At 36.4% G+C, this 14,230-nt stretch overlaps 1 protein-coding gene across 3 annotated transcripts in view; it reads left to right on the top strand.

Moving 5' to 3' along the window:
- The window catches only part of LOC127848863 (Golgi-specific brefeldin A-resistance guanine nucleotide exchange factor 1-like), a 59,298-nt gene that overhangs the window by 33,425 nt on the left and 11,643 nt on the right, over window positions 1–14,230 (top strand). For all 3 annotated transcript variants that reach the window (XM_052381527.1, XM_052381526.1, XM_052381525.1), the window contains exons 19-32: window positions 68–150; window positions 402–465; window positions 1,312–1,484; window positions 1,973–2,072; window positions 2,453–2,629; window positions 3,914–4,177; window positions 4,549–4,664; window positions 5,129–5,526; window positions 5,938–6,098; window positions 8,564–8,777; window positions 9,293–9,480; window positions 11,570–11,720; window positions 12,219–12,349; window positions 12,744–12,845. In XM_052381527.1, coding sequence (XP_052237487.1) covers window positions 68–150; window positions 402–465; window positions 1,312–1,484; window positions 1,973–2,072; window positions 2,453–2,629; window positions 3,914–4,177; window positions 4,549–4,664; window positions 5,129–5,526; window positions 5,938–6,098; window positions 8,564–8,777; window positions 9,293–9,480; window positions 11,570–11,720; window positions 12,219–12,349; window positions 12,744–12,845 — 2,322 coding nt within the window. The remainder of the gene's footprint in view (window positions 1–67; window positions 151–401; window positions 466–1,311; window positions 1,485–1,972; window positions 2,073–2,452; window positions 2,630–3,913; window positions 4,178–4,548; window positions 4,665–5,128; window positions 5,527–5,937; window positions 6,099–8,563; window positions 8,778–9,292; window positions 9,481–11,569; window positions 11,721–12,218; window positions 12,350–12,743; window positions 12,846–14,230) is intronic.

Genomic DNA, 14,230 nt, shown 5'->3' with positions numbered 1-14,230 from the left:
ATTTAGTAGTGTGTCAGCTAGAAACTAGGATGTCCTCACTTGAAGTATGCATGTCGTCTTGTTTCAGCAATTTAAAAGAAATCTGTCCAAAACCAACGGTGGTGAGGATTTTGAAAGTGAAATGCTGTTGGAAATCTATAATGCTATTAAGTAAGTTCAGTGCACATGAGAAACAAGAAAAAAAAGCTATTTTTCTTAAATTTAACAAATATTTTTCTTTTCTCTGATGAATGCTTCAGGTAAAAAATCTGCAAGATTAAGAAGCATATCAGTGTTATATATATATGTATAATATAAGTTTCTTTAATAAGTATGTATTAAAATATTGCTTCACACAAATGCTCAGTTACAAATGTTTTTTTAATGATTGGCCTCAATGAAATAGACAATTGTCATTTTAGAACAGAGGAGATTGTGATGCCATCAGAGCACACAGGGCTGGTGAGGGAAAATTACCTGTGGAAGGTAAGGTTTAATTGCTCACAATTTATACAGTTTCTTGGTTTCACAAACCCGTTCGTAGACATAAGAATAAAGAATTAGAAAAGAGAAAATACACTCAGTGTTTGAAAATATAAAGGCTACACATGATGTTTTTGTTTTAAATAAATTGTTCTTAAGAAGATTTTATTGTAAAAGGTGTTATCATCCATGTCATATTAAATTTATCAAATTAGAAGAACAGTACAGTTTAACAGTATTCTTAATTTTAAGAGTCAAGTCTAAGAATGTTTTGGTGAATTTGGGCGCAGGTCTGTGCTTGTTTTACTTAGCAATTCTTTGATTGACTTTCCTAGCTTGATCCTTTGTGAGATCACCTTACCCACGGGAATAATTTATTGTATCGGTACTTTTGTCAAATTGTGTACTGGCATATTGCAGTGGACTCTCATCACCTGAGATGAATTATTTGCCTGCTTAAGTCCAACTTAAATCCAAAGTTTTGACTGGTCCATACAGTCCCATTTGATAACTATACAAAACTTAAGCTAGAAAAATTGTAATTAAATCTGCATTAAATACCAGCCAAGTAGTCTCTAATTACTTTGATGTATTTCATTTGAGCCTCTTTCTGGGAAAACTGGGCTTAATGCATGTGTGCATGTGCAGTCAGCACAGGCTAATCCTCAAGGACACTTTCTGCATTAACTGGATTTTTTTAGAAGATAATTTGTTTAAACAAATGGTTACATAAAAGCTGAAAGAGTGGCCACTGATACGCCTGTGCGGACTTCACAGGCTAATCTGGGACGACACTGCACACATGCATTTAGCCCAATTTCCTCAGAATGAGGCGTATTACTTGCTCAGGTGATGCTGAAGAGGGCTGGTACTCTGGACGGGGTGTTCCGCCACGCCCCCACGGGAGCCTTCGACCATGACCTGTTCACACTGATCTGGGGACCCACTGTCGCTGCTCTCTCATTCGTGTTTGACAAATCTTCCGATGAAGCCATTATAGCCAAGGCTATTTCTGGGTTCAGGTAAGTAATATGCAGGTCATGTTGTCAAAGTGGAGAAATCTGGTGTATATTAGCAAGTGGAGGTTATGGATTTATTTCCCAGTCTGAAGTGTTTTCAGGATCTCCATTAAAGACAAAATATATTGGTTATGCCCGGAAAACAGACTTGAGAGTGCCTCAATAAGCAAAAGAAAGCGTTTAGCTAAAACCAATAGTTTGAAACTGAACTCTTAAAGATATAACAAATGTATTACTTTGCTGTATATCAAATATTGTTTTACAAAAAGCTCCTGGTAAATATATTGTAGCTGATGACCATCTTTCATGCAGACTATTAGCTGATATAGGTCCTTAACTATGCTCTAAATAACAGTTCTAGTTTGCCCTACAACCCTTCAGTATGTAGTAATTTATAAGATTATTGAAAACTTATTGCCCAAGGTTCAGCTCTTAATATTGGCAGATAATACAGATTTTAACAGTCAACACCATTTTTATTCTGATTCCAGAAAGTGTGCCATGATATCAGCTCACTATGGAATGAGTGACGTCTTTGATAACTTAGTGATCTCCCTTTGCAAGTTTACAACACTTCTGAGCACTGCAGAGGTAAGATACTTGAAAGTTTCAATAGATTTTACTTTTAAATTCTTAAGTGTTCAGATAACAATTATTTTAATGAGTTACAAGCTCAACGCTCGACTTATATTTGAGTCGCGTTCTGAAAAAACTGGGCATAATGCATGTGCGTAAAGTGTCGTCCCAGATTAGCCTGTGCAGTCTGCACAGGCTAATCAGGGACGACACTTTCTGCTTTTATGACATTTTTTGTTTTAATGTAGTCTCTTCTAAGCAAAAATCCATTTTAGGCGGAAAGTGTTGTCCCTGATTAGCCTGTGCGGACTGCACAGGCTAATCTGGGACGACACTTTACGCATATGCATTTAGCCCAGTTTGCACAGAACAAGGCTCATTTGATGTTTGTTCAGGCCCCAGAGAACATCCCGATACAGTTTGGTATGAACAACAAGGCCCAGCTTGCGGCGCGGACGGTGTTTACCCTGGCACATCGTCATGGCGACATCCTGAGGGAGGGATGGAAGAACATTCTAGACTGCATGCTACAGCTGTACCGTGCTAAACTGCTGCCAAAGAGCATGATTGAGGTATTTGACTGATAAAAAGTTAAAATATTTATGTAGTGTGTAAATCAATAATTTCCCAAGGGAACAATCTTGATTTAGCGTGCTATAGCACTTTGCTAGTATTCTATGAAAATAGAAAAGATAACCCTTAAACCTTTATTAGTATAAAGTATTAGACAAAGAAATCTGTTGAATGTAGAAAATTGTTTGAAAATGTCACCAGACTATTATGACTTTCCATCCTGCCTCTTTTAAGCTGAGCTTTGAGCGATTCTTTTTCTTTTAATTGTCGATAAGTTGCAACTTGTAAATCAAAGATTGAGTTTGCAGTTTTTGGTTAAATATTTCTGTGGTTAAGAATAGCACTTGGTACATATATTCAGCCAATTTTGTTTATATCCTATTTTAAATATCCTTAGACAAACTCATTTATCATGTTTTCACCAAGTCAATTCTTCTTTGCTATAGTTTCAACCAATCCTAGAGATTCAGCCATTCCTTTTTGGAATTTATGACAAATTTCTTATGAATGTCTTCTTATTGAGTAAATTATAACACATGAATGTTGATTACCAGTATTAGTTAAAAATCATGAAATTAAGATTTTGTAGAAGAAAAAAATTGGAAAAATTACTCGTATAAGAAAAGTTTTGCAAATGGTTATTTGGAAACAATATGGTGGCGTTTATCAGCCTTTATGCAAATGTATTTTCTGAATAATATCAAAACATTATCACAAACGTAGTGTTTCTTATCAAAATGATGACTCAACAGATGGCAAAATTACTAAAATTAGGGTTGCTAGAATATGTCAGTTACACAAGTAAGAGCCCTGACGTGTAAAACATCTATGATAGTAATATGTTTTATATACACTAAATTTTATCATTTTTCACTTGTGTGGAAATTGTGTTAATTCTGGATAAAAAGTTGATTTACCTCATAGCGTCTTTCCAACATGAAAAGGGGCTACAGTTTTCATGATTTGGAATGTTGGATTAACAATGTAGTAATGTTTTTCTTGAATGACCATCAACATTTTGAAGGTTTCTGTATTATTTTTTTTTATTGTGCAAATAGTTAGTGAAAAGTAGTGTAGTTTTAATTTTAATACTTATTTGATTAATTGGGGTATGAAAAAAGATTAGGTGAGTGGGTTATCCTGTCTGAATGCAGCTTTAATGAATGAAAATTCAAACACTTGGCTTTTCATCTCCCTATCTTTGTAATACATAACTGAAAGATTGGTTTAGTATGAAATGCGGGTGATTGTTTAAATACAGCATATTTAATCCTGAATTCTAGGTGGAAGATTTCATCCACCCCTCTGGTAAGATCTGCCTCGTAAAGGAAGAGAGCCAGGGGACCAATCAGCGATCAGATACCGGGGTCCTCAGCAGTTTCTACTCGTACTTCACGATGACGGAGTCTGCTACCAGCAAGGGACCCACTGCTGAGGAGGCTGAGGCAACTAAAGTTGCGACCAGGTGTATACGGGAGTGCCAGCTGGAGCAGCTCATTGTGGACAGCAAGTTCCTGAGAGAAGAGTCCTTGCACGAACTGATCAAGGTGAATAATTAAAGTTAATTAAAGTTAAATTTTAAAGTCTCTCTGTTAAATCTTAAAGCCTTTCATTTCAATGTTTAAGTCCTCGCGTTAAATCTAAAAGCAATTCAGTTAAATTTTATATCAATTCAGTCCATTTGTGAAGCAATTCAGGTACGTCTTAAAGCCTTTCAGTGAATTGTAAAGAACTTCAGCAGTTTAATTTCAAAGCTCTTAAGTTAAATATTAAAGCCCTTCATAGTTATGTCAGAACCCTTCAGATAAAGCTTTCATCATTTCAGTTAAATCTTAAACCTTTTCTGCCTATTCTCCAAATGGTAAAAAATCAAACCCATTCAGCTTGATTGTCAGCACTATTTTCATTATTTTTGCAGGCACTGATATTCACGTCGCAGGGCCCTGAGGCTCATGATTCCATGGGCACAAACTATGATGAGGACGCAGCTGTCTTTTTCTTTGAACAATTCATCACCTGTATACTGCAAAACAGGTAACATGTTATTATCGGTAAAACTGAGTATGATGTGACAGAAATAACTTTTTAACTTTATTTTAATCTCATGGTAAGCTTTTATTTATTTCCTGAATCAAGCATAAAAGTGGAAAATATACAAATTTAAGTGATTCAATGTGATATGTCCATACTGACTTGTATCAGATTATCTATAATTTTGTTTTGTTATTATTTTTTCAATAGATCGTTATGCCCACCTAAGCTTTAAGAGCACAAAGTGCTCGTGGTGAGCTTTTGTCCAGTGTCAGTCATTGTCAACCTTTAGCTCATGCAGCTATACACGGTAGTTTATGTTTCATAAATCTTTATAAATAAACATAATCATAAAAAATAAACCTTATCTGAATTCAAAACTTAACAGACTATCAATAATATTTCTTTTTTAAACCGTCCATTCTCTTTGACCATCATCAACATTAAAAGTTCCTTCTACATTCCAGAGATCGTGTCACGCCAGTTTGGGATTCAGTAAAGGAGCACATATACAGTCTCATAGTCAACGCTCCCCACCACACCTTCATGGTAGAGAGGGCAGTTGTCGGTCTGCTAAGAATTTCTATACGTCTGTTACGACGCGAGGACATTGCCCCTCTAGTGTTATCCTCAGCACAGATTCTGTTAATGATGAAACCCCAGGTGGTCCACAGTGTCAGTATATGTCAGCAGGTCGCCTACGGACTCCATGAAATGCTGAGGACTAATGCGGCTAACATCCACCAGTCCGTAGATTGGTACCACCTGTTTACGCTTCTCGAAGTTGTGGGGGCGGGTGTTGATCCCCCACCAGTGCTACAGGTCAACTCTGGGGTCAACCTTCCAGAGGGTCTGAGAGATGCAGGTATGCAATAGATTTGATGTAATCATATTTGAACAACATAACTTGAGCTCCGATAAAAGATTTTGAGTTATTAGTGGCTTATTCTTTAGTTTAAATGGATAGCAAAAAAGGCTGAACAATAAGTTGACTGATGCTGATCTGTTTCATATATTGTGATGCTTAAAATTTGAACCAAAGAAAGTTACAGCTTTTTTCAGCCACATTAATTGTAAATTTTCACAATTTTATTGGTACCCAGAATCATCCAGTTAAGAAATGATGCCAGATTATTTTTTTAATTACATTTTTGACTTATCATGAAGTTTTGTGATCTGTACATATTTCTTTTAAAGATATTGATCATAAGTGAAATAAAATCAATATTCTACCCCAACCACTTGCTATACTCTGTTTGTTATTTCTCCTTGCCAGAGGCTCAGAGTGACAGCGAGGTGTCCTCCCGAAGTGGTGCGGTTACCGGGGGCGACAGGGACTACAACTCAGACAGTGAGTTTGAGATCAGGAACCGGCCATCTGCCTCGCACGGGGAGTTTGAGGTGCGGGCCATACCAGAGAACGGCAGCTGGATGCTGGTAAGAGCTTGATTGGAGCCTAAAATGATATTTCACCTCTCGACTTAAAGCAAAATGAACACGAATGGCTTCCATTTTTAGCTTGGCTGTTTTCGGAAACCCGAGGTATTTTCATAGCCAGCTCTTCGTGTTGTGTCGTCTGCCGTCCGAGTCGTGCTAAAACCTTAAAATTTTGTTAACCTTTTGAACATTGGTTCTTAAATGAAAGATTAGTTCTACACGCCACACCCATTTTTGGGTCATTAGGTCAAAGGTCAAGGTCACTGTGACCTCTAAAAAAAAGAAAAAATCTGACAAGCTTTCATTTATTCAAAACTGTACCCGTAGCCAAGCGATAACACCCATTATGCGGTGCTCTTAAAGCAATTCTTGCTTTAAAAAAAAAAATCATAAAAAAATGTTTGCCAGTTTCCAGAAGAAAACACATTGGAGCTCCATGATGTAATAAAGTGAACTGTGGGGTATGCCTGTATTTTCTGTCCAAATAAGATTGGACTTTTCCCATTTAATATGGATAAATGGTTTAATGTGATGTGAAAGCATCTGACACCGTTCTTGTTCAATTAAATAAACAATTGATTAGACAATTTATTTTAAATTGATACATCATTTAGAAAATTAGTTTCTGAAAATTGGGCAAAAGTGACAGTAAATTGATAAGAAAAAATTAACCTTTTTTTGTCTTACTTGTTTACTGACGTACATAATCGTTGTTTTGGAATGGTTATACTTACATATTTTAACATCAGGTGGCATAAATCCCAGGATAATAGTATCTTTTTGGCTTGATTTTACCATATAACACAAACAAAGTTGGCTTTTATGCAGATTTTAAATTTGCTATTTCTTTTGAAACTGTGATTATGTGATTATAGAGTGATTAAAAACAAATAAACAAATCAGCAATTTTTCACCAATTTTTTACCCACAGTCTTTCAAAGGGATATACTTATGACTGATTACATATATTTAGGTTATTCACATTCTATAGGGAAAAAAAGATTTACATAAAATGATGTGCGTATGTATGTCCTTAATGCAGTGTTTCTAAGAGCAAGACACTTAGTAAGACTATTTTAAATTTTAGGCAAATCAAGAGGTAAACAAATTGTGTTGAAACTCCTCAGAATCATTATACCATCTACCATCTGAAATGAAGTAGAGAGATTTATACTGGATGTGCCATGGTTGACTGTTCCGTTGTCTGTCTGTAGACTTTATCTTAAGCAAAGTGCTACTACACTATTTGGCATTCAACATTCAAACTTGCATGCAATATTATCCACGATGGAAAGGTGTGTGGATATGGTGGGCATTATTCTGTGCGTGTGTACGAGTGTGCCAGCATGCCTGCTTCAATCCATCCCATTCTTCTTACAGCAACTCTGTCTTCATTTAGTGTAGGATTTTCATCAAACTTGGGTTATAATATTCACAAAAAACTACAGCGCATATTGTTGCGTTTTCCAGATTGTGTTTGTTTTGAAAGGAGTTACATATACAGGGTTTTGTGTGCATCACCTACATTTTGTGTGCTTTTTTTATCTTTAAAGAATAAATATTATTAAGTACAACAGTAAGAGCAGATATTGTGATTAGGATGGCTTTATTTTTTTATAAAGTACATGTAATTTACCTTTTGTTTACAATTACACATAAAAACTAATGTGTGCAACTTAAACATTTTGTGTGCAAATTTAGTCCGACATTTACAGAATAATTATCAACAAGTGCTTTAGTGCCTATTGTCAACAGGTATTCATCATTTAGTGACAAACTCTTATCTTATTCATGATTAATGTAACCTGCTGGTTAAATGTTGCATGGATTAGTCAGTGTTGGTGTGTAGACATGTGTGAAGACATCAATGACATGAAGTCTATCTGGGGCAAAATATGAACATTTTCAGAGTGTAAATGTGGCTTTAAAAAATAATTAACCAAACATTCATAAGTACGGTAATATGTACTTTTTACTGTTTGTATCCTACGAAAAATCTGTGTATTAGCATTGAAAAATGTGTATCACAATGTTCATATTTAATTATGTTATGTAATTATACCCCCTTTCTTTCTTCCACACCCCTACATCAAAGTTGAGGTAGAAGAGTTCACTGGGTTCACTATAAACATCTGTCTTTGTTTGTATACACACACAACTGTCAAATGAAATTCTCCTACACAATTCTAGATACAAAATTAAATGCATTGTTTATTAATTATTCTAGTTAAAATGTCATCGTAGTATTTGTATTATTTCTGTACGATGATGATGACACTTGGATATATTAATTACATGCAGAGGTAAGGCGTATTCATCACAATATTAACACGGTCTAGTTTTGTACAGACATTTCACATGTTTTAATTTCATTCTTGAATGTTGTGCTGGTTGTGCTGGTGGTAATTGTGATGATGGTGATGACTTTGTTGATAACACTGATGATCACACCCCACCATACACAGGTACACAAAGATGAGCAGTACAAGCGGCTGCCACCAGTCAACCAGTACAGCATCGAGCTCAATGAGCCAATCCAGTGCTGTGATATCCGCTCCATGCTAAAAGCATCTGAGACCCTGTCATTCCTGGTGAGAGACGCCGCCCATGTGACCCCACTCAACTTTGAGAGCTGTGTGCACGCCATAAGGTCCTTCGCTGAGGCCTCGCTGAATGGTGGTAAGCTGATGAGGCAGTTGCTGATTTCAGGATTGTTGTGTTTTGTTTAAATAACTTGATTGCTGCATGCTCACATGCAAAGGCATCATTCATAAATCATAGGTTCTTCAGGCTTTTGATGATTACAGAATTTTTATATTGTTGTTGTGTTCACTGTGATAGAGTTATCTAAGTGCTTTGATATAAAAGAGTACTGCATTATAGAATGTACAAATTTTAGGTTTTGATAATATGTATGTGTTTTGCGAGTGAAGTCCAAGAATATTTAATTTAAGAGGAGCTAAATAATATATTTTCTTAATAATATATATAAATATATATTCTATATTCTAAATGTCCACAGTGTTAAGAAATTGCAAAATTCTCTATTGTCTGTTTGTAATTTAAACATAACATTTTCTGTAAAATATTATCATGATAAAATGAACTATGATGATGATGATGATTTTGATGATGATGGTGAGGATGAGGAAGATGACAACAATGATATGAATGATGATGCATCTCATTGCCAGGTCACAGACGCAAGGTGTCAGTACCAAGGAATCCCCGGGACCGCAAGTCCAAACACAAAACGAAGAAGGGTGGCGGGAACATGAAGAAGTCCAGCTCCTCCCCAGGTCATTTCCATGGTAACCAGGGGTCAGACGAGGAAGACGAGGGGCATGAGATGGACGCAGAGATGCAGACACTCTCCATACAGGTATATATGGGTTCTCTCTGGGTAAACATTCTCTATACAGGTACATTTGGGTTCTCTCTGGAAAAAAGGGTTTAATGCATGTGCGTAAAGGGTCATCTCAGAGTCAGCCTGTGCAGTTTGCACAGCAGGGTTCGACACTAAGGCACGTCCGACAGACATTGTCTAGTAAGATCAGTGGTCGGGCTAGTAAAACTGCGGGCTAGCTTGTCCGACTGGTCGTACATAAAAAAATCTATACTGATTCATATAATTACAACTAACTGCTGTGAAAACCTTTATTTTTAATGTGTAAAATTACTCTCGTATCCGTTATTTACATTAAAACAAAACTAGTGTATTTAAATAAACGCGGAGCATTCACATGATTCATTGCTATTTTTAGACGCAAAGGAGAGCTTCCTGCTGAAATTGCTTGTTTCCATTGGTCAAGTTGTCATGAATATTAATGATTTTCTAGAGTGTCGTAAAACTGTAGAGCATGATTTACGACTTCTATCGAAAATCGGTATCGTCAATGTAAACATTTTTGCGTAGCAAACAAGAGAATGTAATTTAAAGAATGGCTTTGTTCAAGTTCGGATTTTCGTCCGACAAATCAGTTAATAAAAAAGAATCCGATGCTTAAACTGACACGAAACGTAATTATAAAGAAACACGAAAACGTCAATTTTATCCTAGATGGAAAATCAAGTCAGTTCCCATGAATTGAATTTGACGGAGAAAAGCAAAAAAAGTTTTATTTAATTGTTTTACTCTATGCATAAAAAAAATCTGGTGTTCACTGATTATTTACTGATAAATCCTGATTAAACAGTTACATGACACAATTGTGTTCATTTGCTATGTCATTTGTGGTCTAGTAGACATAAGGTTCGGGCTAGTACATTTTAAGAGGATTAAGAGGAGCTGGTCCGACGGTCTTGCTGTAAAAAAAGTTAATGTCGAACCCTGCACAGGCTAATCAAGGATGACATTTTCCGCCTCAAACTGGATTTCTGCTCAGAAGAGACTTCTTTTAAATGAAAAATACCATAAAAGCGGAAAGTATTGTCCCTGATTAGCCTGTGCAAACTGCACAGGCTTAATCAGAGAGGACCCTTTACATACATGCCTTAAACTCCATTTTCCCTGAACAAGGCTCATACATGTATATAACCAAACATACATGTATATAACCAAATAAGAGGGGTATTTGAGTAAATACGCTTTACAATTTCGCCAATACCCTGTAGAAGTGGCTAGGAGAATTTTTAGAGGGAACACTGGTAAAAGTTGAAAATCTTACCAAATCATGTAAGGAAATTTTTGGGAGAGAACCTGTCTGACAATTGTGTTGATGTTTTTGATTGAACACTTCAAGTATTTTTTTTCATTTACTCACACATTAATTTACTTTTCACTTTTTACAATGGGATTTTAATTAATTATGAATATATGGAACTCTGAAAATAGAAGTCAAAGGACATTATATAGTCATATTATAGTTATTTGCTAACTTCAAGTACAATTATTTGTCAGAACTGTGTCTTTTGCTAAAAGTTCAAGGTCGCACTTACCGGTATAGGCAAAAATTTGGAAGCGTTTTTTTATCGATAGTGTTTTTTTGTTGTTGATAATATTATAATTTGATCTAAAGCATGTTTTAAACATTTTATGATTAAACGTTTTGTCAAATAATGTATTTGTTTGATTTTGCTGTGCTTATTTGTTTTTATATAATTGATTAAATAATAATTTTACTCTAAGATCTATTTCACATTTACCGGTTGAAGTACATGGCCTACAACATTTTTTTGAATTTACTTTTAAATTTACAACTTGTGGAAACTTCATTAATGTTGCCTTTACGGTTTGTAAGATGGTTTTTGTGTGTGTCTAGACATCTGTTTCTTTGTTCGTAATGGCGGGCCTTTTTTAACTATTCATTTCCAAACCTTATATAATAATTAAACCTGAACAGACTGCGAGTTACTCGCAGACTGTTCTGGTTTAATGCTGTTTGCACATAGCCATTTTCACTTTGCTTCTAAGTGGGAAAGGGATTAAGGCCAGATAAACCCGGCATGATCAGATGGTCTCCTGTTTTCAGCTGCTGGACCTGATGCACACACTTCACACACGGGCCAGCAACATCTTCATGTCCTGGTCCGAAGAGAACAAGGGCACCAGGGAGCCTGGAGCCAGGGGTGATGATGGCTCAGAGTCCCTGTGGATCAAATGCTGGTGTCCTCTGCTCCAAGGTACCATCATGTACTTTCTCTACCTGTGTGTGTGAATGTGTACCTTAATAACTTGCTAGACTCTCAAAAGTTGGTACATACTTTGGATATAAGCTTCAATAATTAGCTTTAAAGACTTTAAAGCAAAATATTAACTTTTGCTGTGGTCTAGTGCTGTGGGGGTAAACAGGAGTACCTGGATGAAAGTCACTGCCCTGGTTATCCTTTGCTATGTTTGAAGTCTTTGTATTTCTATATAAGATGCAAAACATCGACTTGTCAGGCATCATAAATTTACTCATGATGATGAACATTTCATGAACATTTCAGTGTTGTTTAATATTATGTTGTTCTTCATCTGAATTTATACATACTTTTTTGTTTTGGTGACTCGTTGTGTTGTTCATCATCATATGAAATAATATAATAACAGTTTAATTTAAAGAAAAATGATATTTTTGGAGGTTTTGAAATCTCAAATAAAGATTGTGTTGTCTCATGAAGTACCTCTTGTTATAGGTATAGCTAGGCTGTGTTGTGACTCAAGAAAGCAGGTTAGAGGGCAGGCGTTGACCTACTTACAGAGGGCTCTGTTGGTGCATGATCTCCAAACACTGTCAGCCATTGAGTGGGAGGCGTGCTTTAATAAAGTAAGTTATTATGTGTTCCATAGCCTTAAATTAAGAAAATGATGTATCATAAATAAAATGGTGCAACTTTACTGCTCATGTTTTCTTTGTTCATCAAGGATGGTTTCAAGTTAAGTTTATATCACGGTGTGTTATTTCATTAATGCAGACCTTAAGGTGGGAGTTTTGATCTGGGAAAACTGGGCGTAATGCATGTGCATAAAGATTCGTCCCAGATTAGCTTGTGCAGTCTATGCAGGCTTATCAGGGACACAGCTTTATGCCGTTATGGATTTTTTTGATTAAAGGAACTCCCATCAAAGCGTAAATTTTTGGACTGTGTGGACTGCTCAGGCTTATCTGGGACATCACTTTACACACAGAATGTGGCTCATGCAAAAATGATACATTTCAGATCCTGTTCCCACTGCTGACCAAGCTACTGGAGAACATCAACACTCAGGACCCCTCTGGTATGGAGGAGACACGCATGAGGGCATCTACACTTCTCTGTAAGGTATGGAATACCCTTGACTTGATAGGATGTATTAACCCTTCTCTGTAAGGTATGCACTGCCTTTGCTTAATAAGATGTCTTGATAGGATGTATTGACCCTTTTTTGTAAGGTATGGAATGCCCTTGACTTGATAGAATCTCTTGATATGATGTATTGACCCTTTCTCTGTAAGGTATGCACTGCCATTGACTTGATAAGATGTCTTGATAGGATGACTTGACCCTTCTCTGTAAGGTATGCCCTTGACTTGATAGGATGTATTGACCCTTCTTTGTAAGGTATGCACTGCCCTTTACTTGATAAGATGTATTGAGAGGATGTATTGACCCTTCTTTGTAAGGTACGCACTGCCCTTGACTTGATAAGATGTATTGATAGGATGTATTGACCCTTCTTTGTAAGGTATGCACTGCCCTTGACTTGATAAGATGTATTGATAGGATGTATTGACCCTTCTTTGTAAGGTACGCACTGCCCTTGACTTGATAAGATGTATTGACCCTTCTTTGTAAGGTATGGAATGCCATTGACTTGATAGGATGTCTTGATAGGATGTATTGACCCTTCTTTCTAAGGTACGCACTGCCCTTGACTTGATAAGATGTATTGATAGGATGTATTGACCCTTCTTTGTAAGGTACGCACTGCCCTTGACTTGATAAGATGTATTGATAGGATGTATTGACCCTTCTTTGTAAGGTACGCACTGCCCTTGACTTGATAAGATGTATTGACCCTTCTTTGTAAGGTATGGAATGCCCTTGACTTGATAGGATGTCTTGATAGGATGTATTGACCCTTCTTTGTAAGGTACGCACTGCCCTTGACTTGATAAGATGTCTTGATAGGATGTATTGACCCTTCTTTGTAAGGTACGCACTGCCCTTGACTTGATAAGATGTATTGATAGGATGTATTGACCCTTCTTTGTAAGGTATGGAATGCCCTTGACTTGATAGGATGTCTTGATAGGATGTATTGACCCTTCTTTGTAAGGTACGCACTGCCATTGACTTGATATTAGCCTTTTTCTGGGAAAACTGGGCTAAATGCATCTGTGTGAAGTGTAAAGCCAGATTAACCTGTGCATTCTGCACATGCTGATCAGGGATGCGCTTTCCATTTTTTTGGATTTTTTGTTTAAGGTTTAAGGTTTGTTTAAGTCTCTTTTAAATAAAAAATTATTTGTATGCGAAAATTGTCTACCCGGATTAGCAGACTGCACAGACTGTGATGACACTTTACCCACATGTATGAAGTCCAGTTTTCCCGGAATGAGGCATATATGATGTCCTGGTATCTTGTCTTCATTGGATGTTTTTATTGATGGTTGTTAAATGTTGTCTTTTTAGTATTTCTTGATCAGGTCTTTTTCCACTTTTCA

Source organism: Dreissena polymorpha, chromosome 10, assembly GCF_020536995.1.
Source record: "Dreissena polymorpha isolate Duluth1 chromosome 10, UMN_Dpol_1.0, whole genome shotgun sequence".
Taxonomy (NCBI): Eukaryota; Metazoa; Mollusca; class Bivalvia; order Myida; family Dreissenidae; genus Dreissena; species Dreissena polymorpha.
This window is presented reverse-complemented; position numbering and strand designations above follow the sequence as displayed.